At 48.8% G+C, this 26,838-nt stretch overlaps 1 protein-coding gene across 1 annotated transcript in view; it reads right to left on the reverse strand.

Annotated features, from left to right (window-relative positions):
• Window positions 1-572: 572 nt before the first annotated feature.
• Window positions 573-26,838, reverse strand: part of CYP4F22 (cytochrome P450 family 4 subfamily F member 22) — a 40,695-nt gene continuing 14,429 nt past the window's right edge. The window contains exons 4-14 of the mRNA XM_007995600.3: window positions 23,449-23,593; window positions 15,662-15,715; window positions 15,414-15,541; window positions 15,083-15,204; window positions 12,324-12,591; window positions 8,849-8,915; window positions 8,607-8,736; window positions 4,651-4,784; window positions 3,690-3,754; window positions 2,142-2,224; window positions 573-1,606 (exon numbers count right to left, since the gene is read on the reverse strand). Coding sequence (XP_007993791.3) covers window positions 1,429-1,606; window positions 2,142-2,224; window positions 3,690-3,754; window positions 4,651-4,784; window positions 8,607-8,736; window positions 8,849-8,915; window positions 12,324-12,591; window positions 15,083-15,204; window positions 15,414-15,541; window positions 15,662-15,715; window positions 23,449-23,593 — 1,374 coding nt within the window. The 3' untranslated portion in view covers window positions 573-1,428. The remainder of the gene's footprint in view (window positions 1,607-2,141; window positions 2,225-3,689; window positions 3,755-4,650; window positions 4,785-8,606; window positions 8,737-8,848; window positions 8,916-12,323; window positions 12,592-15,082; window positions 15,205-15,413; window positions 15,542-15,661; window positions 15,716-23,448; window positions 23,594-26,838) is intronic.

A 26,838-nucleotide genomic window follows, 5' to 3' on the forward strand; every position in this document is an offset into this window, starting at 1 on the left:
CTTCCTGTTGTCTGGACCTCAGCTTCCCTCCTTCCCAGGGTCCCAACCCCCAGTGATCCCCCACAAGTCACCTCCCTGCCAGCCCTAGATCTGGCCATGTCCTATCCTGATCCGGCTCACACACTCTCCATGGCTCCCTATTGCCTTCAGCATAAAGCCTGTGCATTTGGCCCCTTCCTTCCTTCCGCCCCCACTTCCCAGATCCAACCACCTGGCCCCTGGTGAGTTCCTCAAACACACTCTGCTCTCCCTCAGCTCAGGGCATTTTCAGATGCTGTTCCTTCTGCCTGGAGTATTCGTCCCTCGCCTTGTCACCTACTAAACTTCCACTCCAGCATCGGAGAAGTTCTCCCTGACCTATCCCCATCCCTCTGCTATATTCATCCAGCACCCGGGGCCTCGCCTTTGGAGCACCTGTCCTGGGTTGTAAATAAACCTTTACACGTGGAATTATTTGTTCAACATCTGTCCCCTACCCCCTGAGAAGGCGGAAATCAGGGCCTGCCTGTGGTTCTGAAGCAGTGCCAGCAAACAATACGTGATCTGTTGATGAAATAAATGCACACACAAACTGACCCCCAAAATCTGAGTTTATGTCCTAGGACAAATGGCTTTCCAGCCTCCTAGCCCACAGCTTCGCTCAGTTGGTAGAGCCCCTCATTCCCGTGCTGGGGGCTCCACGTGTAAGCGTCTGGCTGAGTTAGGGGGTGGAGGGTGGGGTAGGTCTGCATCCTTTGCTTTTATTCTACAAAAACAGAACATTCAGCAAAGGGTCTTTGTGCAAGGGAGGAAGGAAGGGGCTTACAGGGGTCTGAGTTTACAAAATAACAACAAAAGTAAGCAGCCTCGAGCCCTACGATCCAGCCTCACGCCTCAGCAGTCTGCCCACATGAGCTGAGGGCCTCAGGTGGGTGATGTCCGGGTTAAAAGCGCTGATGTCAGGCTCCAGATTTCCTCAATTTGGAAGCCTGCCAGGGGTTCAGCCAGTAAGGGGTGAGCCCTGAGTCAGAGGTGGGGCTTAGGTCCTCTGAAGGCTCAGTGGGCAAGTCCTGGAGACCTGGCTCTGCAGGGGCGTGGCCTGAGGCCCTCAATCCGCAGGATCCTGGGGGCGGGGCCTGAGCCCAAGTGGGCAGGGCCGAGCCTGGTCCCTCAAACAGGACAGGTGCGAGAACTCAGGGGGCGGAACCTAAGCCTCAAGGGGCGGGATCAGACCCCCTAAGGGGCGGAGCCTTGCCTTGAGGGGCGTGGCCAGCACCATCAGGCTGCTCAACAGCGGTGCCTGGTCATCCAGGAGCTGAACCTGAACTTCGAGGGGAGTGGCCTATTCCCTCGGGATCTTTGGGGCGAGTCCTGGTCCTTCGGGGGCGTGGCCTCGGCCCGTCTGGGAGGGGCCTGGACCCCTGGGATCCTCAGGGATCGCGCCCACGCTCAGGCCCGCGGAGGCAGGGGCTCCACCTTGAGCCAGATCCCACTCTCCGTGCGCAGGATGAGCTCCGGCTTCCGCCGCACCTTGCGCGTTCGGTCCACACTCAGGCGGAAACGTAGCAGTGTTAGTGCCACAACTACGCGCATCTCGGCCATGGCGAAGCTCTGTCCGATGCAGTTCCTGGAGGAAGAGAGGACAGGGCTCAGGCCCAGCTTCTGTGTGAGCACTGGTCCCTGGGCGTCACATGCCTCCTTCGAAAATGAAGTAAGCATCCTGGGCTGGGTGAGGGTTAAAGTGAAACTCCACGCTGGGTGAGGGTTAAAGTGAGACCCCATGAATCGCTCAATTAATGTGACCTTGGGGTTGAGTGTCTGAATCCCGGTGCAGCCTCTTACTAGCTGTGTGTCCTGGATATATGGCGCCCCCTCTGAGTCTCAGTTCCTTCATCTGTAAAAACGGGGACAAAGGCATCATAGAGCCAATGGGAGCGTGGGAGCCCAGAACTCAGGGCCTGACACACCGTCGGTGCTCAATACCCAGGATGCTATTGCAGAGTCTGATTTGGGGGCCTCCTGGCGCCCTGGGGAGAGGGTGCTGGGTTTTCAGAAAGGGCGCCTGGGTGCCATCTGGTCTCTGCTCCTGAGAGGCACATTCCTGATCTTTCCCTGCCTCTGTTCGTCCACAGCTGGCTTGGACTGGGAAATAGAGGGGTTACCTGGGTCCTGCAGAGAAGGGCACGTAGGCCAGTGGAGAGCGCTGCTGTGGGTTGTCCGGGTCAAAGCGGTAGGGGTTGTACACCTAGGGAGGAACAGCCTGGAGATGAGTCTGGGGGCTGCCCGAGACATCCCAGCCTGGCCCCCTTCCCTGAGCCTCTGGGGGTCAGTAAAGACGGATGGAGAGCACCTCAGGGCCACCTCTTCCATTCCACCTTGCACTTCCTGAAATGCAGCCACACCTGCCTCCTTCTGTTGTTCACACACCAGTGAGATTCCACCTCAGGGCCTTTGCACTTGCTATTTCCTCTGCCTAGAACAGGTTTCTCCTTGATCCTTCATCCGCTAGGGTCTCAGCTCAAACATCTCCTCAGCAAGGCCTTTCATAACCACTTGAGCTAACGTGCCCATCCACCAGTTTTTATCTCTTTTTTTTTTATTTATTTGTTTGTCTGTCTTTGTTTGTCTTTATTTGTTTGTTTGTATGTTAGAGTCAGAGTCTCACTCAGGCTAGAGTGCAGAAGCACGATCATAGCTCATTGCTGGCTGGGCGCGGTGGCTCACGCTTGTAATCCCAGCACTTTGGGAGGCCAAGGCAGACGCTTCATCTCAGCTCAGGCGTTCAAGACCAGCCTGGCCAACATGGTGAAACCCCATCTCTACTAAAAATACAAAAAAATTAGCCAGGCGTGGTGGCACCTGCCTGTAATCCCAACTACTCGGGAAGCTGAGGCAGGAGAATCTCTTGAATCCAGGAGGTAGAGGTTGCAGTGAGCTAAGATCACGCCACTGCACGCACTCCAGCCTGGGCAACAGAGCAAGACTCTCTCAAAAAAAATAAATAAATAACCATAGCTATTGCAGTTGGGCCCAAGCGATCCTCCTGCCTCAGCCTCCTGAGTGGCTGGCACTGCAGGTGTGTATCGCCATGGCTGGCTTTTTTTATTTTAGAAATGGGGTCTCACTGTGTTACCCAGGCTGGGCTGAGCTGGAACTTCTGGCCTCAAACAATCTTCCCTCCTTGGTCTCCCAAAGCACTGGGATTACAGACACAAGCCACCACATTGGGCCAACTTTTTCCTTTTTGGTAGCGATGGGGGTCTCGCTGTGTTGCCCAGGCTGGCCTCAAACTCCTGGGCCCGAGCAATCCTCCCACCTCAGCCTCCCAAAGTGCTGGGATTACAAGCGTGAACCACTGCGCCTGTAAACCGGAACTGGCCCAGTTTTTCTTTCTTTTGTGCATGTATCAATACCCAAAATCTTATTTATTTGATTATTGTCTTCCCCAAAACTTCACTGTGAGCCCCGTGAAGGCAAAGACAGTATCATCCTCTATTTTCAGAGCCCAGCACACACTCTGGCACGCAGTAGGTGCTCAATAAATATTTGCTGCCCTAATGCATTAACAATGAGCGGGTGAATAAATGGCTCAATGCGGAGTGGTGAGGAGTGTGTGCACTCAGGCCCTGCAACCAGCCCTGCTCTCTGGCTCCCTGGGGCGCAGGGGAGGGGAGGACCTGAGGGCAAGGAGGATTGGGGCAGGCACTCACCTTGGAGTCAGGCCACACTGTGGGGTTGTGGTGGGTTCCATAGATGCTGACCAGACAGATGATTCCTGTGGGGAAAGATGGGATCAGTGGGGCCAAGGGGAGCCAGAGCCTCCTCCAGAAACATCCCCCCAACCTTGGGTCTCCCTAGAGCCATGATGTTCCTGTGAGCCATCTGCCACCACCTTCTGTCCATCCTCCTCCAAAAAATTCTGCTGCCCTATCCACTCTTCCTGCCTTTCCCTAGGAGGACCCTATCATCTTCTTTCTGGCTGCCGCACTGGCCACATAGGGATCTTTCTTACTCGCAGATCTGACATTGCTCCTCTTCAGCTCAAACACCTACATTGGCTCCCTGCTACCCCCAGGATTGAGTTCAAACGCCATCACCTGGCACTCAAGGCCTTTCACAATCTGCATCTTGAGGCTCTACTCCATAAACATGCTCACTCTTTCACTTCCACACTCCAAGCCTCACCTCCCACATTCCCTCCTCCAGGCAGCCGTCCCTGTATTCCTCCCCATATTTGAGCTACTCCAGCCCCTGTCTCTCCGTTTAGCCCATTCCTGATTCCATATGCCTGGGAACATCTGTACCCTGCTATATCTCGCCCAGAATGGGCAATGCTCAAAACCTGAGCCAGAGTCCCCAGTATCAACCAAGACAGGGCTTGGTCTCCAGGGAGTCACTGGCGACTGAATGAAACAGACCCTCCCCAACTGCACCCTCACAGGCCCATCCCTGTGACTCTGCCTCCTTCCTTTCCACCTGGACTAACTGGGCTCTATCTCCCTGCACACACAACTGGGTTTCCTCCAACACCCTAGAAGCAGCAGGCACACAGAGAGCTACCCCATCTGCAGAGACAGTGCACCTAGGGCAGGCATGGCCAGGCCCCTGTGGACAACAGCAGCTACAGCATTGGAGGCAGTGCACCAGCAGCAGGGGGAACATGGCGGGCACCTTTGGGGATGATGCGCCCGTCTGGGAGCTTGATGTCCTCCGTGCATTGGCGAGAGACAAGAGTGACAGGTGGGTACTGGCGCAGGCTCTCCTTAATGCACATAGTTGTGAAGGGCAGCTGAGTCAGATCGTCCCTGGGGAGAATGGAGATATAACTAGAAGCCGAACCACCAAGACACCACCTCCGAGAAACACACACACACACACTCAGGGGCAGCTGGGCAGGAAACCAGTCTAGGACTTTAGACTTGCCCCAACTTCTGCCATTTGCAGTTGTCTTATGCACAGGTGGGTAGTACAAATATTTAGTGTTTTGTGTATCTCGGGTCACCGCAACCTCAGCCTCGCAGGTTCAAGCGATTCTCCTGCCTCAGCCTCTTGAGTAGCTGGGATTACAGGCATGCGCCCCCACGCCCAGCTAATTTTTGTATTTTTAGTAGAGACGGGGTTTCACCATGTTGGCCAGGCTGGTCTCAAACTCCTGACCTCAGGCAATCCACCCACCTCGGCCTCCCAAAGTGCTGGGATTACAGGCATGAGCCTCAGCGCCAGGCCAGTACTAATACTTAGGATGCAAAGTATCTGAGCACAGACCACTCAGAACAGCACTAGCACTGGGCCCTCTGCTGGGCCCAGCATTAAGTCTTTAATTGATGAATTATGTGGAGGCCCAGGGGCACCTAGGTGAGGTGCGAGGACAGCCAAGGGGACTCAGGGCAATAGCAATATGCCAGTTTATATGGTCCATTTCTGTACTTAAAAAACTGGTGCAGGACAGGTGCGGTGGCTCTGGCCTATAACCCCAACGCTTAGGGAGGCCAAGGTGGGCGGATCATCTGAGGTCAGGAGTTCAAGATCAGCCTGGCCAACATCATGAAACCCCACCTTTACTAAAAAACACAAAAATTAGCTGAGGGTGTGGTGGCGTGCACCTGTAGTCTCAGCTACTGGGGAGGCTGAGGCAAAAGAATTGCTTGAACTCAGAAGGTGGAGGTTGCAGTGAGACGAGATCATACCCCTACACTCCAGCCTGGGTGACAGAGTGAGACTCTTGTCTTTAAAAAAAAAAAAAAACAAAAAAAAAAACAAAAAACGTGCAGATCAGGCATGGTGGCTCATACCTGTAATCCCAGCACTTTGGGAGGCTGAAGCAGGTGAATAACTTGAGCCCAGGAGTTCGTGACCAGCCTGGGCAACAGAGACCCCAACTCTACCAAAAGTTTAAAAATGAGCTGGGCATGATGGCACACACCTGTAGTCCCAACTTCTCAGGAGGCTGTAGTGAGCTACAATCATGCCACTGTACTCCAGCCTGGGCCACAGAGCGAGAGCCTATCTAAAAAGAAAGAAAGAAGGAAAAGAAAGAAGGAAAGAAGGAAGGAAGGAAGGAAGGAAGGAAGGAAGGAAGGAAGGAAGGAAGGAAGGAAGGAAGGAAGGAAGGAAGGAAAGAAGGAGAGAGAGGAAGGAGAGAAAGAAAGAGAGAGAGAGAGAAGGGCATTATCTCCTTATAATATTATTGACTTAATATTTTTCCTTTGGACTTGAGGGTCCAAAATTGGGCTAATGATAACTCTTGGTTCATGTTCTAGATTAGATTAGTTTCTTTAAATCAACAGGTTCTCTTTCTTTTTTGATGGAGTCTTGCTGTCTCGTCCAGGCTGGAGTGCAGTGGTACGATCTCGGCTCACTGCAACCTCCGCCTCCCAGGTTCAAGCAATTCTCACGCCTCAGCCTCTCAAGCAGCTGGGATTACAAGCACACACCAATACATCCGACTAATTTTTGTATTTGTAGTAGAGACGGGGTTTCACCATGTTGCCCAGGTTGGTCTTGAATTTCTGGCCTCAAGTGATCCACCCGCCTTGGCCTCGCAAAGTGCTGGGATTACAGGCATGAGCCACCGCACCCAGCCCAGGTTCTCTTACAAAGAAACTTCATGGCTGGGCACAGTCGCTCACACCTATAATCCCAGCACTTTGCGAGGCCAAAGTAAGAGGATCACTTGCGCTCAGGGATTTGAGACCAGCCTGGGCAACATAGCGAGTCCCCATCTCTTAAAAAAAAAAAAACTTAAAAATTAGCCAGTTGCGGTGGCACACACCTGTGGTCCCACCTACTCAGGAGGCTGAGGCAGGAGGATTGCCCGAGCCCAGGAGTTTGAGGCTGCATTGAGCTGTGATTGTGCCACTGCACTCCAGACTGTCTCAAAAAAAAATAAACTTCATCTTGCTATAAAGGGCGAACAGCATCCCTGGCATAAAGATATTCATCCATACAAACACCACTGTGAAAGCAGTAGCATGTTATTAAATTGTGGCTATACACCAACTCCTGCTCAACTCTCTAAACCTGAGACATCTTCTCCCTTTGTTAAAAAGGAAGATTAGCAAAGCGTTCAGGATACAGTTGCACCCCACTGAGCATGTACCCCTGAGGCTATAATGCAAAAGGTTGAAATAGAACCTAAAGGAACCTTCTCACTATGTGAGTTGATGCTATTTAATGCTGTGGCTTTGTTTTCCTTTCTTTTTTATTCTTTTTTCTTTTTTTTTTTTTTTTTTTTTGAGATGGGGTCTCACTCTGTCACCCAGGCTGGAGTGCATGGCATAATCTTGACTCACCACAGCCTCCACCTCCTGGCTTCAAGCAATCCTCCCACCTCAGCCTCCCAAGTAGCTGGGACTACAGGCACGCACCACCCCGCCCAGCTAATTTTTTTTTTTTTTTTTTTTTTTTTTTTTGTAGAGATGGGGTTTTGTCATGTTGCCCAGGCTGGTCTCAAATACCTCAGCTCAAGCAATCCACCCCATCGGCCTCCCAAAGTGCTTGGATTACAGGTATGAGCCACCGCGCCCAGTCTAACACTGTGTTTTCTTTTCATCACCCAGAATCAGCTCGACATAGCATGAATCTGATAGAGACTGGGTTATTTGTTCTGATTCTCCACTTCCTCCCTGAATTAGAACTATATACCTGTACCCTTTGTCATATGATTCTGCAGTGCCTTCTGCTCAGGTGAGTGGAGTATATATATATGTCCTGCCCCATTCATGCTGGGCTTGGTCACATGACTTGTTAGCCAACGCAATGCTTTAGTGCAAGCAGAGCTTTTATTTTTATTTTATTTATTTATTTATTTATTATTTTATTTATTTATTTTTTTTGAGACAGAGTTTCACTCCTGTAGCCCAGGCTAGAGTGCAGTGCAACCTCAGCAACGTCCACCTCCCAGGTTCAAGTGATTCTCCTGTCTCTGCCTACCGAGTAGGGGGGATTACAGGCGCCCGCCACCATGCCTGGCTAATTTTTGTATTTTTAGTAGAGATGGGGTTTCACCATGTTGGCCAGGTTGATCTCGAACTCCTGACCTCAGGAGTTCGAACTCCTGACCTTCAGGTGATCCACCCACCTCGGCCTCCCAAAGTGCTGGGATTACAGGCGTGAACCACCTCGCCCGGCCCAAGCAAAGCTTTTAAATTTCATGACTTTTTGTGCTTCTGGAATCTGCCTTGAGAAGAACACGACCCAGGGTAGCCTCTGGTCCAAAGAGAACAGAGAGGAAGTATATGAAGCAGATCTGAACCCAGCTCTTGGTTTGGAAGCAACTCCACTCCACTTAGCCAAGAGCAGCAGCAATAAGAGTAATGAGCAGACAAGAGCAAGAAATATGTGCATACAAAAGCAATAAATAACTGCTGGCCGTAAACCACTAAGTTTGGGAGCTGTTTGTTATGCAGCATTGCAATAATTGCTGACCAGGACACTTTGAGAACTTCTGCATTATGAGGCAGGCATAGGCACTATCACCACGCCCATTTTATAGTTGAAGAAATTGCAATTCAGGAAGCTAAAGTGGCTTGTCTGAGGTCACACCATCAGTAAGTCAGAGAGAAGAGGCTTACACCCAAGGTTCTGGCCTCAGCCTGCCCCCTCCATTCCCCTGAGCTCGCACTCACCACTCCAGCTCCTCCAGCTCCCGGCCTTTCATGACTTCCTGAATCTCTTCCCGGCATTTCTCCTGGTATTCCGGATATTTTGCCAAATTGAACAGCACCCAAGAGAGCCCACTAGATGTTGTGTCGTGACCTGCAGGTACATGAGGGTATCTGAATGGAGGCTGCCTGAAGAAAGCAGGGATGCTATCTACAGCCAATGATGCCCCTTCCTGCCCTCCTCCAGCCTCACCCCACATCCTCACCCTCAAACATGAAGGTGTCTGCCTCAGCTCGGATATCCTCGTCTGACAGTTCCTTTCCATCTTCATCCTGGAATGGGCAGTAGAGGGTGCTCAGCCCACTTCATCCCACCCTCTGCATCCTAGGGGTTCCTCAAAACTCAGATATCTCCCCCCATCTTTTTTTTGTTGTTGTTGAGACAGAGTCTCACTCTATCACCCAGGCTGGAGTGCAGTGGTGCAATCTTGGCTTACTGCAGCCTCCGACTCTTAGGTTCAAGTGATTCTCGTGCCTCAGCCTCCCGAGTAGCTGGGATTACAGGCACATGGCACCACTCACAGTTAATTTTTATATTTTTAGTAGAGATGGAGTTTCGCCATATTGGCCAGGCTGGTCTGGAACTCCTGGCCTCAAGTGATCCACCTGCCTCATCCTCCCAAAGTTCTGGGATTACAGGCGTGAGCTACCACACCTGGTTTTCCTCTCTCTCTCTCTTAAGCCAAGCTGTCGGGGGAATTATTCCAGGAAGATGGAAATATGCAACTTGTCTAATAAAGATGGAAAGTGCCCAGCCTGGTGACTCACACCTGTAATCCCAACACTTTGGGCGGCCAAGTTGGGAAGATCCCTTGAGCCAAGGAGTTCAAGACCAGCCTAGGCAACATAGTAAGACTCCATTTCTACAAAAAAATAATTAGCCAGGCGTGGTGATGCATGCCTGTAGTCCCAGCTACTGGCGAAGCTGAGACAGGAGGATTAAGCCCAGGAGGTCAAGGCTCCAGTGAACCATGACTGCATCACTGCACTCCAGCCTGGGTGACAGAGCAAGACCCTGGGTGAGAGATGCTGGTGAGGCTGTGGAGGAATAGGAACACTTTTACACTGTTGATGGGAATGTAAATTAGTTCAACCTTTGTGGAAGACAGTGTGGCAATTCCTCAAAGACCACTTGACCCAGCAATCCCATTACAGGGTATATAAACAAAGGAATATAAATAATTCTATTATAAAGGTACATGCACACGTATGTTCATTGCAGCACTATTCACAATAACAAAAACAGGAATCAACCCAAATGCCCATCAATGAAAGACTGGATAAAGAAAATGTGGTACATATATACCATGGAATATTATTATACAGCTATAAAAAGGAACAAGATTATGTCCTTTGCAGGGACCTGAATGGAGCTGGAAGCCATCATCCTTAGCAATCTAAGGCAGGAACAGAAAACCAAACACCACATGTTCCCACTTATAAGTGGGAGCTGAACAATGAAAAAACACGGATACAGGGAGGGAAACAACACACATTTGGGGCCTATCAGGGTGGCAGTAGGAGGGAGAATATCAGGATAAATAGCAAATGCATGCAGAGCTTAATACCTAGGTGATAAGTTGATAGGTGCAGCAAACCACCATGGCACATGTTTGCCTATGTAACAAACCTGCACGCCCTACACATGTCTCCTTGAACTTTAAATTTAATTTAATTAAAACAAAAATTTTTTTGAGACAGAGTTTCTCTCTTGTTGCCAGACTGGAGTGCAGTAGCGCAATCTTGGCTCACTACAACCTCTGCCTCCCAGGTTCAAGCAATTCTCCTGCCTCAGCCTCCAGAGGAGCTGGGATTACAGGTGCACGCCACCCCGCGCGGCTAATTTTTTTTTTCTCTCTTTAGTAGAGACGGTGTTTCAACATGTTGGCCAGGCTGGTCTCGAACTCCTGACCTCAGGTGATCCTCCTGCCTCAGCTTCCCAAAGTGCTGGGATTACAGGCATGAGCCACCGCGCTCGGCTTATCGTAGAACTTTAAATTAAATTTTTAAAAAACAAGAAAAAAGAAAAGAAAGATGGAAAGAGGGACAGAAAGTCAACAGCGAGGAGAAGAAGGGAGTTCCTATTTCTTGAGCAGCCTCTAACACCAAACATCCCACTGGATGCCTGACAACCTTGTGATCAGGTTTTATGATCACCATAGTATAAAAGGAGAAACTGAGGCTCGGGAAGACAAGGCATATGACTAAGGTCAAACATCCACTAAGCGACAGAGCCAGGACTGGAATCCAGGACTATTTGAATCCAGAACCCAAAAGGTCCACAGACACACCAGTGAGTGACCATACAAGTGTCTCATCTCTTCAAGGTCATGTCCCTTCCTCCCTCCCTCCCTCCCTCCCTCCCTCCCTCCCTTCCTTCCTTCCTTCACCAGTGAGTGACCATACAAGTGTCTCATCTCTTCAAGGTCATGTCCCTTCCTCCCTCCCTCCCTCCCTCCCTTCCTTCCTTCCTTCTTGAGGGAGTTTCACTCTTGTAGACCAGGTTAGAGTGCAATGGCATGAGCTCAGCTCACTGCAACCTCCAGCTCCCAGGTTCAAGCGATTTTCTTGCCTCAGCCTCCCGAGTAGCTGGGATTACAGGTGTGTGCCACCACACCTGGCTAATTTTGTATTTTTAGTAGAGACGGGGTTTCTCCATGTTGGTCAGGCTGGTCTGGAACTCCCGACCTCAGGTGATCTGCCCACCTCAGCCTCCCAAAGTGCTGGGATTACAGGTGTGAGCCACCGCACCTGGCCCAAGGTCATATATTTCATTTTTGCAATTTTGATGAGCTGAATGGTGCCCTGCCCACCCCAACCCCCACCCCCACCCCCACCCCGCCCCACCGCTAGAATTCATAAGTCCTAACTTCCAATACCTCAGACTATGACCATGTTTGGAGAGAGGTCTTTGCAGAAGTAATCAAGACAAAATGAACTCATTAGGGCAGGGCCCTAATCCAATGTGACTGGTGTCCTTATATAAAGAGAAGAAGACAGAGACAGGCACAGAGGGAAGATGATCTACAGACATAGGGAGAAGACAGCCTTCTGCAAGCCAGGGAGCAAGGCCTGGATCAGATTCATCCTTCATGGCCCTTAGAAGAAACCAGCCCTGCAGATACCTTGATCTTGGACTTCTAGCTTCCAGAACTGTGAGAGAATAAATTGTTGATGTTTAGGCTATTTAGTTTGTGATACTTTGTAATAGCAGCCCAAGAAAGCTCACCCAGTGAGTCTTACATGTTCTGACCCCATCCCAGGCCCATGTGAATTATTTTTTGTTTTGCGTTTGTGTGTTGTTTTGTTTTGTTTTGTTCTGAGACAGAGTCTCGCTCTGTTGCCCAGGCTGGAGTGCAGTGGCACTATCATAGCTCACTGCAGCTTCCAACTCCTGGGCTCAAGCCACACTCCTGCTTCAGCCTCCCAAGTAGCTGGGACCGTAGGCATGCAGCACCACACCCAACTTATTTATTTTTTGTAGAGACAGGGTCTCCCTGTGTTGCCAGGCTGATCTCCAATTCCAGGGCTCAAGCAATCCTCCCGCCTCGGCCTCCCAAAGTGCTAGCATTACACATGTGAGCCACAACGCCTAATGGAGTTCTAACATTTATCATTTTATACGCAATTCCTGGGGAGGCCATCCAGGGCAGGGCTCCACCCTCCAGGGCCCAGCCTCACCCTGGCCAGGAGCAGCACATCAATGAAGTCCAAGGTCTTCCCCTGCTTGGATTTAAGCCAGGCCTCGGCCCCCTGCTGATGCAGTGCCCGCCGCCGTTCCTGGATAACTTCAGTGGTGAAGTGGTGTACCGTGTCACAGGCCTGCCGGAACCTCCGCCCATCCGCCGAGCGATAGTAAATGAAGTCGAGGTAATGGTGCAAGCGATACTGACGCCGGACAGCCAGAGCACTCAGTTCAATGATAGCGGAGATATAATCACTCATCTTCCTGCCAGGGAGAAAGGAAGCCATGAGTGTAGCCCCTTCCCCCAGCACAGCACAGCCATGGCTTGGCTAAGATAAGCCTTCACTCCCCATTGAGTAGATAACAAAGAGAAACCCTATATTAACTCTATTTTTATTTCATTTATTTATTTTTTAGATAGGATCTTGCTCTGTCACCTAGGCTGCAGTACAGCGGCATAATCATAGCCCACCGCAGCCTCGAACTCATGAGCTCAAGCGATCCTCCAGCCTCGGCCTCCCAAAGTGCTGGGTTACAGTCCTGAGCCACCACACTCGGTTCCAGGTATATTTTTAAACAGGTCCAAAGAGGGATAAGGACTTTCAACATAGGCATAGTCATTGTAGCATCACTAAAGCTAAATGGTTACACTCCTCAGCATGGGAGAAAATATTTGCAAATTATATATCTGATAAGGGATTGGTACCTAAAATAAATAAAGAATTCTTAAAACTTATTTTAAAATGGGCAATGGATATGAATAGGCATCTCTCCAAAGAAGGCAGAAATGACCAATGAGAATGTGAAAAGATACTTAACAGCACTGGTCACCAGAGAAATGCAAATCAAAGCCACAATGAGATACTACTTCACCCCACTAAGATGACTAAAATCAAAACTTATAGTAGCAAGTGTTGGGCTGCACTCCAGCCTGAGCAACAGAGCAATACCCTATCTCAAAAGCAAACAAACAAAACCACAACAACAACAACAAGCAAGTGTTAGTGAGTATGTGGAGAAACTGGAGCTCTCACACTCACCGGTTGGAAGAGCAAAATGGTACAACCACTTTGTACCATGTTGAAACCCACTGAAATAAAGTTTAGCAGTTCCTCAAAACGTTTAAATTGGAATTACCATATGACCCAGCAATTCTGCTCCTAGGTATATAGCCAAGAGTATTAAAAATACATGTTCACACAAAAGTTTGTGCATGAATGTTAATAGCAGCATTATTCATAATAGTCAAAAAAGTGGAAACAATGTCCATCGATGGATGACTGGATAAACAAAATGTGGTATTATGTGGTAAATGGAATATTATTCATCAATGAAAAGAAATACATAACCGATACATGCTACAATATGGATGAGCCTGTAAAACATTATGCTGGGTGAAACAAGCCAGACACAAAAGCCTGTATGATTCCATCTGTGTGAAATATCCATAACAGGCAAACCTATAGAGACAGAAAGTAGATTGGTGACTGTCTAGACCTGAAGGAGAAAGGAAAGGGCAAGGGTTGCTAAAGTGTATGAAGTTTCTTGGAGGAGGGGGAGGATTGATGAAAATATTCTAAAATTGATTATAGTAATGGTTGCACAACTCTGGATATACTAAAAGCAATTCAGGTGTATTATTTAAGTGAGTAAATTGTATAGTATGTGAATTGTCTCTCAATAAAGCTTGTATTAAAATAATAATGATAATAATAATGGGTGAAGCATGCTTGCAGGGAGCTGTCCTCAGTCCTGAAGTGGGCTTGTTTTTATGCCCTTATTGCAGTCTGTCGTTTTCTTGTTTACTTACTTGTTCATGGTTACTGCCTGTCTTCCTACTGAAATGGAAGTTCTAGAGAAGCAACATCTTGTCTTTCTTGTTGACTATGGTGTTCCCAGCACCTAGTTCAGGGCTGGCCCTTACTAGGCACTCAGTAAATATTTCTTGGATTAATTAATTATTTAATTTCTAAAGCCATCTTTAATTATTTAATTACTAAGACCATCTCTGCCTTAGCCAACTGGAACACGTCCCTATAATGCCTAGAGTAACAAAGTCATTAGCTTGTTACTGAGGACCTACTATGTGTGGCAAGCTTTGCATTAGTTGTCTCCCTTATTCCTTATGTCCCCACTTAGACTATAAACTTCACAGAACTGTGACTGTCTGTTGTTCACCACCCTGTCCTCCGCAGCAATATCATGGTGCCAGGCACACAGTAGGTGCATAATGAATATTTGATGAATGAATGAATGAATGAACCAAGGCATTGATTATTTGATTCATTTACTCAACAAATATTCTCTGAGCATCAATTATGTGCCAGGGCAGTGCTACATCATGTTATCCTTAAAGTATCTCTCAGAGAGTAAGAGATTGACATCCTTTTTTTACAAATAAGGAAACTGAGCCTCGGAAAGTTGGAAGGACATTGTTCAAAGACCACACACTCTTCATAGTAGAATGAAAAAATACTAACACTTACTAAGCACCTACTATACACCAAGCCATTGATTCACATTATCTCATTTAACTCTCACACAATGACTCTGGGGAAGGAATTATGATGTCCATGTTTTTGATTAAAAAAAAGTGAAGCTCAGAGAGATGGTCAGTTTCCTGGAACCACACGGCCCATCCGTGGCAGAGCTCCCATAGGCCAGAGTTGTCTAATGCCTGGGAGTTCCCTTTCTCCTGCCACCATCTTGCCCCTAGAGCAGCTGGCTCCACAGTCCCAAGAAGGGTCACACTCACTCTTGGCAGTTGCTGTTGTAGCTGAAGACGCATTTCTGAAGACTGTCCAGGGTCATGAGGCTGATATGCTCAAACATATCAAGGGAGACCACTGAGCCCTCTGCCAGACACCGCCATTTAGCCTGGAAGAGAGAAACATGGTGACTGTGCATGGAAACCAGAGACAGGGAGTCAGCCTAACAAGGACCTGACTGCATTTTCACTACGAGCTCATTTTATAGATAAAGTCAGTGAGGCCTCCTGACATCACATGGCTTGCCCATGCATGAGTTGGAGCCTGGACCAGCCTCACTCCCAGCACACCCTCTTCCCACAAAGCCTTGGGACTCACATGCATAATGTCAGTGCACTGGTTGAAGATCTTCATGTAAGGCTTCAGGATGTCAAAGTGGAAGGCAGGTGTCAGCAGGCGACGGTGCCGGCTCCACTTGTCACCTTTGCTGAGCAGCAGCCCATCCCCTGGACCCAGAAGACTGAGGTTAGGGACCTCTCCTGTTACTCTGAAACCCTCCAAGGAACCCCACGCTCTTCCCTCTCTTCTCTGAAGCCCCAGCCCCAGCCTACCCACTGGGCACTCACCTAGCCAAGGTTTTAGGAAGCCATAGAAGAGGTCATCCTTGGGGGCGATGGCAGCTGTGGAGGGCAAAGGGCCAATGATGACTCCAAATAGAGTCCTTCCTTCCTTCCTTTCTTCCTTTCTGCCTTCCTTCCTTCCTTCCTTCCTTCCTTCCTTCCTTCCTTCCCTCCCTCCCTTCTTTCTTTCCCTTTCTTTCTCTCTTTCTTTCTTTCTTTCTTTCTTTCTTTCTTTCTTTCTTTCTTTCTTTCTTTCTTTCTTTCTTTCTTTCTTTCTTTCTTTCTGTCTGTCTCTCTCTCTCTCTCTCTTTCCAGAGTCTCACTCTGTTACCCAGGCTGGAGTGCACTGGTGCGATCTTCACTCACTGCAACCTCTGCCTTCCAGGTTCAAGTGGTTCTCCTGCCTCAGCCTCCTGAGTAGCTAGGAATACAGGTGCCCACCATCATGCCCAGCTAATTTGTTTGTATTTTTAGCAGAGACAGGGTTTCACCATGTTGGCCAGGCTGGTCTCGAACTCCTAACCTCAAGTGGTCCACCCACCTCAGCCTCCCAAAGTGCTGGGATTACAAGCATGAGCCACCACGCCTGGCCTCAAAACAGAGTTCTAACTCTTGACCTTTGCTTATGACTTCCTTAGGCCTCCTCACTGGGCTCTGACCTCCCACTGTATTCCTCCAGTCCATCCTCCACACCTACCCGAGAAAAATCCTTATAAAACACTGATCTCAATATGAGCCTCCCCTGCTCAAACGCCTCCCATGGCTCCCCATTGCGCTTGTAAAAAGTTCAGGTTCAGCCTGGCATTGAAACCCAATTCCATCTGGCCCCCGTATGCCTCTCCCACCTCATCCTTCAACATACACCAGATAACCCTATTCTCATCACATGCTGTGGATCACCTCTGAACCTTTGGTCAGGCTGAGCTGTCTATCCAGAATAGCCTTCTTCACCTGAGCCTTCCCCTAATCCACTCCCTTTTCTTTTCTGCCAGCTCAGGTCATCTGAATCACACCTCCTGTGCTCCCAGCCTCCAGCCTCGCCCTCTCCAGTGTGTCCCTCATGATGGCCCCAGGAGAATCTCATCTGACTATCAGATCTGACCATGGCCCTTCCTGCTCACACACCGATCACTCTCACATACCAGCCCATTTTCAAAGCCCTGAACAAAGCCCTGAATGATTTGCCTTTGTCCAAATCTCTCTCAAGACACCTCTGTCTTCCATCCCCCATTCGACATCACAGAACTAACACCACATAACCTTTTTTTTTTTTTTTTTTTTTTTTTTGAGATGGGGTCTCACTCTGTCACCCACGCTGGGGTGTATGGTGAGATCATAGCTCACTGCTGCCTCCAATTCCTAGATTCAAGCGATCCTCCCACCTCAGCCTCCCGAGTAGCTGGGACTACAGACATACGCCACCACACCTGGCTAATTTGTTAATTTTTTGTATAGACAGGGTATCGCCATATTTCCCAGGCTGGTCTTGAACTCCTGAGCTCAAGTGATCCTCCAAATTCAGCCTCCCAAAGTGTTGGGATTACAGGCATAAGCCACCATGCCCAGCCACACCACAGAACTTTTCTCAGCTCCTCAAAAAGACCACGTGCTGTCTCTTCTCTGAGACTTTCCACCAGTTGCTCTCTCTGCCTCAAACACTCTTCCCTCATCCTGTAGTCTCAGCTTGAATGCTTCTCCCCACCCCTGACCCAGCAATCACTCTGGATTGTATCCACTTAGTTACAAGCTCCTTAACAGAAGGGTTCATGTTGATCACGGATATATTGTGCTAAATAAGTTTTTATTAAATGAATAAATAAGTCAATCCAAGGATGGATGAATGAAAGAATAAATGGGTGGATGGATGAGTAGATGGACAGATGAGTACACGGATGGAAGAATAAGTGGATGGATGAATAGCAGATGGATAGATGGTGGGTGGGTGGGTGGGTGGATGGATGGATGAATGGATGGTTGGATGGGTGGATGGTGGATGGATGGATGAATGGATGGATGGATGGATGGATGAGTGGATAGGTGGATGGTGGATGAATGAGTGGATGAATGAATACATGGAAGGATGGATGGATGGATGGATTCTCCTTCTATATACTGAACAAATTTGGGGCTGAATGGGCAGAGGCCTGGGAAGGAAGTGTCTGAAATTCGAGTGGTATCACTTTTACCTGAATGTGACTCAGCCACCTACACACACACACTCCCTAGGAATTGGCCAATTGCGTACATAATCATCTGCCCACTCATCCTCCCATTCAACACACCTCTTCTGCTGCCTTTCTGTGCCCAACCCAAGTTGGGTGATGCTGGGGACCCACAGATGGCTCAGCTCTATGCCCTCCCTGGAGAAGCTCCTGAGCAGGGCAGGAAAGGGAAGCAGAGGCATGCCATGCAACTACCAAGAAGGTAGAAAGTGTGGTAGGTGCTCAGGAGGGCTCAGAAAAAGGGCTGTTGGAAGTCAGAGCAGGCTTCCTGGAGGAGGCAGCATTGAAGAGGAAAGCAGGAGTCCAGTCACTCCTCTCCTCTCCGCGCTCTGGACTCCAAGATAGGTTCCACAGGGATCTTTCTGACACCCAGATCTGGTAAATAGCTGCCTCGTTCAAATACCTCCCATGGCTCCCTGTCACTCCTAGGATAAAGTACAAGTGCATTCACTTTGCAGTCCAGTTCCTGCTTAACTGTCAGTCTCATTTCCTATTGCCTCCAACATATCACCGTCACTGCAGCCACCCTAAGTCACCTGAATTTCCCTGGAATTTTCGCACATCTGCATCAGTGCACTGGCAGGACTTTCCATCTGGGACTCCTTCTCTGGCAAACTCCTAGGCATCCTTTAAGGCCCAGCATCACTGACACCTCCTCCAGGAAGCCTTCTCCAAACTCCCTTCTCAGCTGAACCATTGCTCTCTCATCCTCAGGTTCCTTTTCCACTCCGACTCTGACCACTCAATGCCAGGAAAGTCTGTGTCCACGTTCCTCACCAGTTTCCCCCTCCAGCAAAAAGGAGATGGTAGTCCAGGTGCAATGATTCACACCTACAGTCCCAGCACTTTGGGAGGCTGAGGCAGGAGGGTCACTTGAGCCCAGAAGTTCAAGACCAGCCTGGGCAACACAGCAAGACTCTGTCTCTACAAAAATGTTCTTTAAAAAGAAAAAAAAAGAGGGAGAGATGAGATGAGATGGTGTATGAAATACCCCCACACAGTGCCAGCATGGAGAAACTCATGCTCAGAAAACTGTATACTACTGTGTTTGAGAGCTTGGGTTCTGGGCCAGCCAGGTCTGGGTTCAAATTCCAGGCCTGCCACTAACTAGATATGTAACCCTGGACATGTTACCACTGCCAAAGGAGAAAATAGAACAACCCTCCCTCATGGTATCCCTATAAGACTCAACAAGCTTTTGTGTTCCTGGCACATGGTAGGTGCTCTTTAAAAATGTGTGTACGTAAATATATAATTGACCAACTGTTGGCTATTTTTATTACTATGATTAAAATGATTTTTTATTGGCATCAAGAACTTGTGAGATAAATGTTTGGGTTTCCTGTTAATAGAAAATTAATGCAAGCCCTCTGTGGAAAACAGCAAGGTGATTCCTTAAAAAGTTAAGTACAGAATTACCATATGACTTGGCGATTCTACTTCTAGGTATCTACCCAAGAGAGAAATGAAAACATATGTCCACCCCAAAACTTGAACATATATGTTCATAGTAGCATGATTCACAACAGCCAAAAGGTGAACAGATAAACAACAACAACAACAAAAAAATCCATACAGTGAAATGAAGTCAGCCCTAATGACCAACCTGGACAATATAGCAAGACCTCATCTCTACAAAAATAAAAATAAAAATTAGCTGGGCATGGTGGTGCGTGCCTGCAGTTCCAGCTACTCAGAAGGCTGAGGCAGGAGGAGGATCACTTGAGCCCAGGACTTCAAGGCTGTAAAGAGTTGTGACTGCACCACTGCACTCCAGCCTCTGGGTGACAGGGTAAGACTCTGTCTCAAATTAAAAAAAAAAAAAGAAGAAGCAACTGATTCATACTGCAACGTGAATGAACTTCAAAAACATTATGTTGAGGAAAAGGAAACAGACACAAAAAGATCACATTTTGTGTAATTCCTTTTCTATGATGTACCCAGAATAGGCAAATCCATAGAGACAGAAAGCAGATTCGAGGTTACCGGGGGACGGGAGGAGGAGGGAAATGGGAAGTGATTACTCAATGGGTATAGAGTTTTTTTATGGGGTGATTAAAACTTTTGAAGCTGGAGAATGCTGGTGGTTGCCCAATATGGTGAATACACTAAATACCACTGATTGTTCACTTGTAAATGGTTAATTATATGTTACATGAATTTCACCTCGATTTTAAAAAGATGATACAAAAGCAAGCCACAATTATATGTCTATATATCACGATGTTCTCTATAAAGCATGTCCACCTACTTTCTCTCATTAAAATTTCCTAGTCCAAAGGCCCATAAGATGATAGGGGAAACTGAGGCTCCAACAGGATGTGGGCCCTCCTCCGGGCTCAAGGGCTATGGCAGCTCCAAGCTCAGAGCAGCAAGCTACTCCCAGGTGTGGCCCCAGGAGGTCCTGATCGGGGGTGGAGTCTGTGACTGGAGCCTGATCTGTGTAATTCCAGGTGGGGGCACCCTGGGGCCAAAAGGCCTCACTCCAGGCTGACTCACAGTCCCACCCTCTCCATCCTGGAGTTCCCCATCTGGCTTCTCTGGTGGGGAACGCAGAACATCCCTCCCTCCACTGGAGGAGGGGAGGGCAAGAGGCTTAAGCATCTGCTACATGCCAGCCCCTCCTGGGGCGCTACTCCTTGGTCTGTTTGGAGTCTCAGAACCAGGCAGGATGGTGCTCAGGAAACTGATGCTCTGAGTGGGAGGAAGAGGGAGGAAGAAGGAGAAAGAAGAAAAAGAGAGGCCAGGCACTGTGACTCACACCTGTAATACCAGCACTTTGAGAGGCCGAGGTGGGAGGATCACTTAAGGTCAGGAATTCAAGACCAGCCTGGCCAATACGGTGAAGCCCCGTCTCTACTGGGAAAAAAAAAAAAAAAAAAATTACAAAAATTAGCCAGGTGTGGTGGTGCACACTCGTAGTCCCAGCTACTCGCGAAGCTGAGGCAGGAGAATCACTTGAACCCCGGAGGCAGAGGTTGCAGTGAGCTGAGATCATGCCACTGCACTCCACTCTGGGAAGAAGAAGGAGAAGGAGAAGGAGAAGGAGAAGGAGGAGGAAGAGGAAGAGGAGGAAGAGGGAGAAAGAAGAAGTAGAAGAAGGAGGAGGAGAGGAAGAAGAAGAGAAGGGAGGAGGGGGGAAGAGGAGGAGTAGAGAGAGAAATAGGAGGAGGAGGAGAAGAGGGAGGAAGAATAAAGGGAAGGAGGAAAAGAGAAAGAAAAACACATATTAAAAAGGCAGAAGAAGAAAAACCTTTATTAGTACCTATCCATATTATTTTTTAACTTTTTAAAAATTTTTTTAGAGACAGGATCTCACTCTGTTGCCTATGCTGGATGCAGTGGCACAATCATAGGTCACTGCAGCCTCAACCTCTTGGGCTCAAGCAAATCTCCTACCTCAGCCTCCTGAGTAGCTGGGACTATAGGCATGCACCACCACACGTGGCTAATGTTTAAAAATTTTTTGTAAAGATAGGTTCTTGCTCTGTTGCCCAGGCTGGTCTTGAACTCCTGGGTTCAAGTGATCCTCCTGCCATGGCCTCCCAAAGTGCTGAGATTGCAGGCATGAGCCACTGCACGTGGCCTCTTATCCACATTATATTATTCAGCCTTCACAACTGCATCCATTTTACAGATCAAAACCTGAGACACAGAGAGGCTAGATAAGTGGCTGGGGTCTCACAGCAAGCATGTGCCAAAGCCAGAATTTAGAGTCAACCCAACTCAGTTCTGGCCCAGGGCTCTTCCCACAAGTTGGTATTCATCCTTTAAAAGAATCACTTCTCCCTCCCAAGGTCTAGGTTTTCCCCTTAGTTCAATGGGGATTGTCATCCCTTCACAAATGTAATAACGGGAGACAAAGAGGCATTGAGAAGGAATAGCTGCAGAAGGGGAGGATGGCAGCTTCTCCTTTCACAGCTCCTGGGTGGCAGCCCTGGAGATGGTCCCCAGATGCATGTTTGTAGAGGCAAAGCTGGGACAGAGATCCTAAAATTCCTGGAATCCCCCACTTTTTTTTTGAGAGACTAAGTCTTGCTCTGTCACCCAGGCTGGAGTGCAGCAGTGGTGCAATCGTAGCTCACTGCAGCCTCCAACTGCTGGGCTCAAGCAATCCTCTCACCTCAGCCTCCTGAGTAGCTGGGACTACAGGCACGCACCACGACACATAGCTAATATTTTTTAATGTTTTTGTACATTGATGGAGTCTTGCTAGATTACCCAGGCTGGTCTTAAACTCCTGGGCTCAAGTGATCCTCCCATCTCAGCCACCCACGTAGCCGGGACTACAGGTGCATATCAGTGCCACTGGGTAATTATTTATTTTTTTCGAGAGACAGGGTCTTACTATGTTGCCCAGGCCAGTCTCAAACTCCTGGCCTCAAGCAACCCTCTTGACTCAGCCTCCCAAAGTGTTGGGATTACAGGTGTGAACCGCCACACCTGATCTACTGGAGCTCATTGGTTCATTTGAGAGTGAGCTCTCTCAGGTATTCTCTGATACCTCTGGAGGTGCCCAGGTAATATGGTTTTGTTGTATCCCCATCCAAATCTCATTTTGAATTATAGTTCCCATAATCCCCATGTGTCATGGAGGCATCCAATGGGGGGGTAATTGAATCATGGGGGAGATTACCCCTGTGCTGCTGTTTCCATGATAGTGAATGAGTTCTCATGAGATTTGATGAATTTATACGGGGCTTTTCCCCCTTTAACTTGGCACTTCTCCTTCCTGCTGTCATGTGAACAAGGACATGTTTGCTTCCCCTTCTGCCATGATTGTAAGTTTCCTGAGGCCTCCCCAGCCCTGTGGAACTGCGAGTCAATTAAACCTCTTTCCTTTATAAATTACCCAGTCTAGGGCAGTCCTTTATAGCAGCGTGAGAACGAACTAATACACCAGGTACCCAAGGCCACACTGAGGATCCAGAGTCCCGCTCATGAGGAAGATAGAGCTGGACACAGACACACCCAGGTCCAAAGGGTTAGGACTGAGAATAGGTCTGTCTGGGAAGTCAGGGAAAGACTCCTGGAGGAGGCGGCCATTGGAGCTGGGTGTCGAAGGCTGAGCAAGAGCTTGCCAAGCACACTTGGGAGTCTCACATCTTGGGATAGGTGTGGACTGCACAAGGAAGAAGCAATTCTTCCACATCTCCCTCCCTGCCAGTCAGAGTCAGCCCAAGTGATGACAACAGGCTGCAGGCTGAGTCACCAAGAGTCCTGGCCATAATGAGAGTGTCAGAACCAAATGATGGGAGTGCCATGGCCAGGGATTGAGTAACACTTACTTAACAAAACCATGGGGAACAACTGCCTATCCAAACATGCTTGGCTTTGACTGCCAGATGGATGGACATTCCCTCAAAGTTCCTGGAACTCTTAGTCATTGTCACATCTTTGCCCATACCATTCTCACAATCTGGATTGCCATTTTTGCTTTGGTGAACTCTTATTCATCCTTCAAAGCCCTATTCAAATGACCCTTCCTCTGGATATCCCACCTGTCTAAAATCTCAGATAGGCTCCGGGAGTTGAGGACTCACACATAGCTCAGAGGCCCAGTGCCCCTACCTGAGGCTCCCAAAATGGGCTTGATGTAATCAGGGTGCACCAGAACCAACAGCGGCAGGACAGGTCCCATCCACACCAAGAGTATATGGTGCATGTTGTCTAGTACCTTCTTCTCATCTTGAAGGCCCGCCTCATTTGGAAGGTACTGCAAGAGGTAAGGGAGGAGCAATGAGGAGGTACCCAGCCCCAGCTTCCCCCACTGCCTTCCTCCTGCCACCTCCTGTAGTCTCAAAACAAGCCCAATAGTGCTACATGATGATTTTAGGCAGCTGGCTGCACCTCCCTGGGCCTCCATTTCCTCATCTGAAAAAATGGAGAAGAATCAACTCTCCCTCTGAGGGCAGTAGAAAGGATTCATGAAATAACAAAGCAAGAGCCCCAGCATGGGCCTGACGCTGGCTGATGTTCAATAGCTAAAAATAGTAGCCAAATGTAGTGGCTCACATCTGTAATCCCAGCACTTTGAGAGGCCAAGGCAAGCAGATCACCTGAGGTCAGGAGTTCGAGACCAGGCTGGACAGCATGGTGAAACGCCATCTCTACTAAAAATACTAAAATTAGCTGGGCTTGGTGATGGGCGCCTGTAATCCCAGCTACTCGGGAGACTGAGACAGGTGAATCGCTTGAACCCAGGAGGCGGAGGTTGCAGTGAGCCGAGATCATGCCATTGCACTCCAGCCTGGGCAACAAGAGCTAAATTCCACCTCAAAAAAAACATGCCTGTAATCACAGCTACTCAAAAGGCTGAGGCAGGAGAACCACCTGAGCTTGGGAAGTCGAGGCTGCAGTGAGCTTCGACTCAGCAAGGTCGAATGGTTTTTCTGAAGTTACAAGTTAAGTAGGTGACTGTTCTGGTTTAGGCTCCCCCAGAAGGAAGTCCTGAGACAATGGTTCTAGGGCAGGTAGTTTATTTGGGGGATGGTCCCCAAAAACATGGGTAGTGAGATAGGGAAAGAAGACCACCAGTAAACAATGAGTTGTCAAGGAAATTACCACCAAGGGCAACCAGGGCTCAGTCCCACTGGGGAGCCTTGGAGGACAGAGTAGCACATTGCATCTCAGAGTCATCCCATCTGAGGGCGAGGGAGCTGGGGTATTTATGTACCAATGCCCATCAGTCATTGGCTGAGGGTCACTCCTGGGGGCGTTAATTCCCAAGCTCACAGAACAAACAGTGGCAGAACAGGCACTGGGACTCTAGGCATGCACCACCAAGCCCGGTTAATTTTAAAATTTTTTGTAAAAACTGGGTCTTGCTATGTTGCCCAAGCTGGTCTCAAACTCCTGGGCTCAAGCAATTCTCCTGCCTTGGCCTCCCGATGTGCTAGGATTGCAGGTGTGAGCCACTGTGCCCAGCCTTTATTTCACCTGCAGAATGGGTTCCAGCCACCAGAGACAGCCCCTAGAACGCAGGAGCTGGCGGCTGGACGTCAGGCCACTGCATCCAAAAACGGGTTGAGAGGAATATGGGCAAGCTTTGGCATCATTTGCAAAGCTAGTACCTGAACCCAGGCCACCTAGCTACAAAACTACACTTCTTCACCTGTTGTATGAGGCAGGAAAGCTTCAGGCTCAATGTCAGAAAAATCCAAGTTCAAACTCAACCTCAGGTGCTGTGTGACTTTGAGCAAGACACTTAACCTCTCTGTGCTCAAATCTATAAAAGTATGAATCCATGAAATAGGACAGATCCATCCCCACTTCACAGGCTGTAAGAATTAGAGAAGAGCTCAGATACAAAGGAGCCTAACCCAGCGCCTAGCTGGTGATAAGGTTCAGCAGTTGCCAAATGAGTAAAGCAACAAATGACCCCTTTCTAGCTCCTGTGTCTCCTTCTCCGTCAGGCTCAGCCCTGATTGTGTCCACACCCAAGCCTCAGTTGCAGCCTCACCCAGCCCCCGTGGGCCCAGGAGCTGGGTTGGATGTACAATGTCAAGGCTGGGCTTTAGAGCTGGCCCTGACCAACTCCTTCAGGCACTAGAGCCTGGCCACTCCCTCTAGAACAACCATCAAATCCAGAGAGGGCTTTCTAGAGTAAGGGCATTGGAGATGGGGCATGAAAAATGAGTAGAAGGTGATCTAGCAGAGAAAGATACCTGGACAGAGAGTACAGTTTTGGCAAAGGCCTTGGAGGTGGGAGCCTTGTTACAGGAGTGGGAAGTGATTTTATGGAGCTAGGGAGGGATGGTAGAACAAGTGAGGAGGATGGAGGTTGGAGCCAAAAGGGCCTTGAACACCAGCCTTTTTCTGAATGGTAATAGGGAGCCATGGAGGGTGTGTGAGCAGGGGCAGGGATGTGGTTGGATCCAACAATCCCTCTGGGGCCAGGATGGGAGATGGACTAAAGGGATGAAACTGGAGGTAGGAACTCAAGGAGGAGGCTGGACCATGGACCATCAGGAGAGGATAAGGCCTGAGCAGGGGTAGGGGATGGAAGAAATGAAGGAGAAAACTCCAAAAGGGAAAGTCCAGCCTATCTCATCCGGAAAGTAGAGGCATCAGAGAGTAGAACTAAAAACAAGGAGGCCGAGCATGGTGGTTCGCATGATGTCAGGAGTTTGAGATTAGCCTGGACAACATGGTGAAACCCTGTCTCTACTAAAAATACAAAAATTAGCCAGGTGTGGGGGCCTGGGCTTGCAGGCTTGCAGTCATAGTTACTTGGGAAGCTGAGGCAGGAGGATCCCTTGAGCCCAGGAGGTAGAGGCTGCAGTGAGCCATGATTGTACCACTGCACTCCTGCCTAGGTGACAGAGAAAGACCCTGTCTCAAAAAAAAAAAAAAAAAGGAAAAGTCCAACCTATCTCATCTAGAAACTAACTACAGAAACTAGAGGCATCAGAGGGTAGAACTGAGAGCATGGAGGCTGGAGCTCGACAGGCTGGGTTTGAACCCCAGCTCTGCCACTTACAAGCTGTGTGACCTAAGGTCAGCTACTTAACCTCTCTGTGCCTCAGTAATCTTCCATGCAAAATGGGGCTAGTCATGGGACCTACTTCCTAGAATTGTCAAGAGAACTGAATGAGTTAATATTTGTCTGGAAAAATACTTGGCACATATCTGCAAAATTAAAAAGGACTCAGCAGGCTGAGGCCAAAGGATTCCTTGAGCTTAGGAGTTCAAGATCAGCCTAGGCAACATAGCGAGACCCCGTCTCAAAAAAAAAAATTTTTTTTCAGTGCAATAAAGGGATAAGAGTCCTGACCTGGGACCACAGCATTCAAGGGAGAACAGTGGAACCACACTGAGAAGAGGATGTGTTCCCCTCCCCACCTCCATCCCTACCCTGGGATTCCAAACTCCAAAGGTAAAGGTACCTGTTGCTACAGTGATAGCTATAAAATTATAGAGAGAGTTCTTTCTTTTTTCTTAGGGAGACAGGGTCTCACT

Source organism: Chlorocebus sabaeus, chromosome 6 (assembly GCF_047675955.1).
Source record: "Chlorocebus sabaeus isolate Y175 chromosome 6, mChlSab1.0.hap1, whole genome shotgun sequence".
Lineage (NCBI taxonomy): Eukaryota > Metazoa > Chordata > Mammalia > Primates > Cercopithecidae > Chlorocebus > Chlorocebus sabaeus.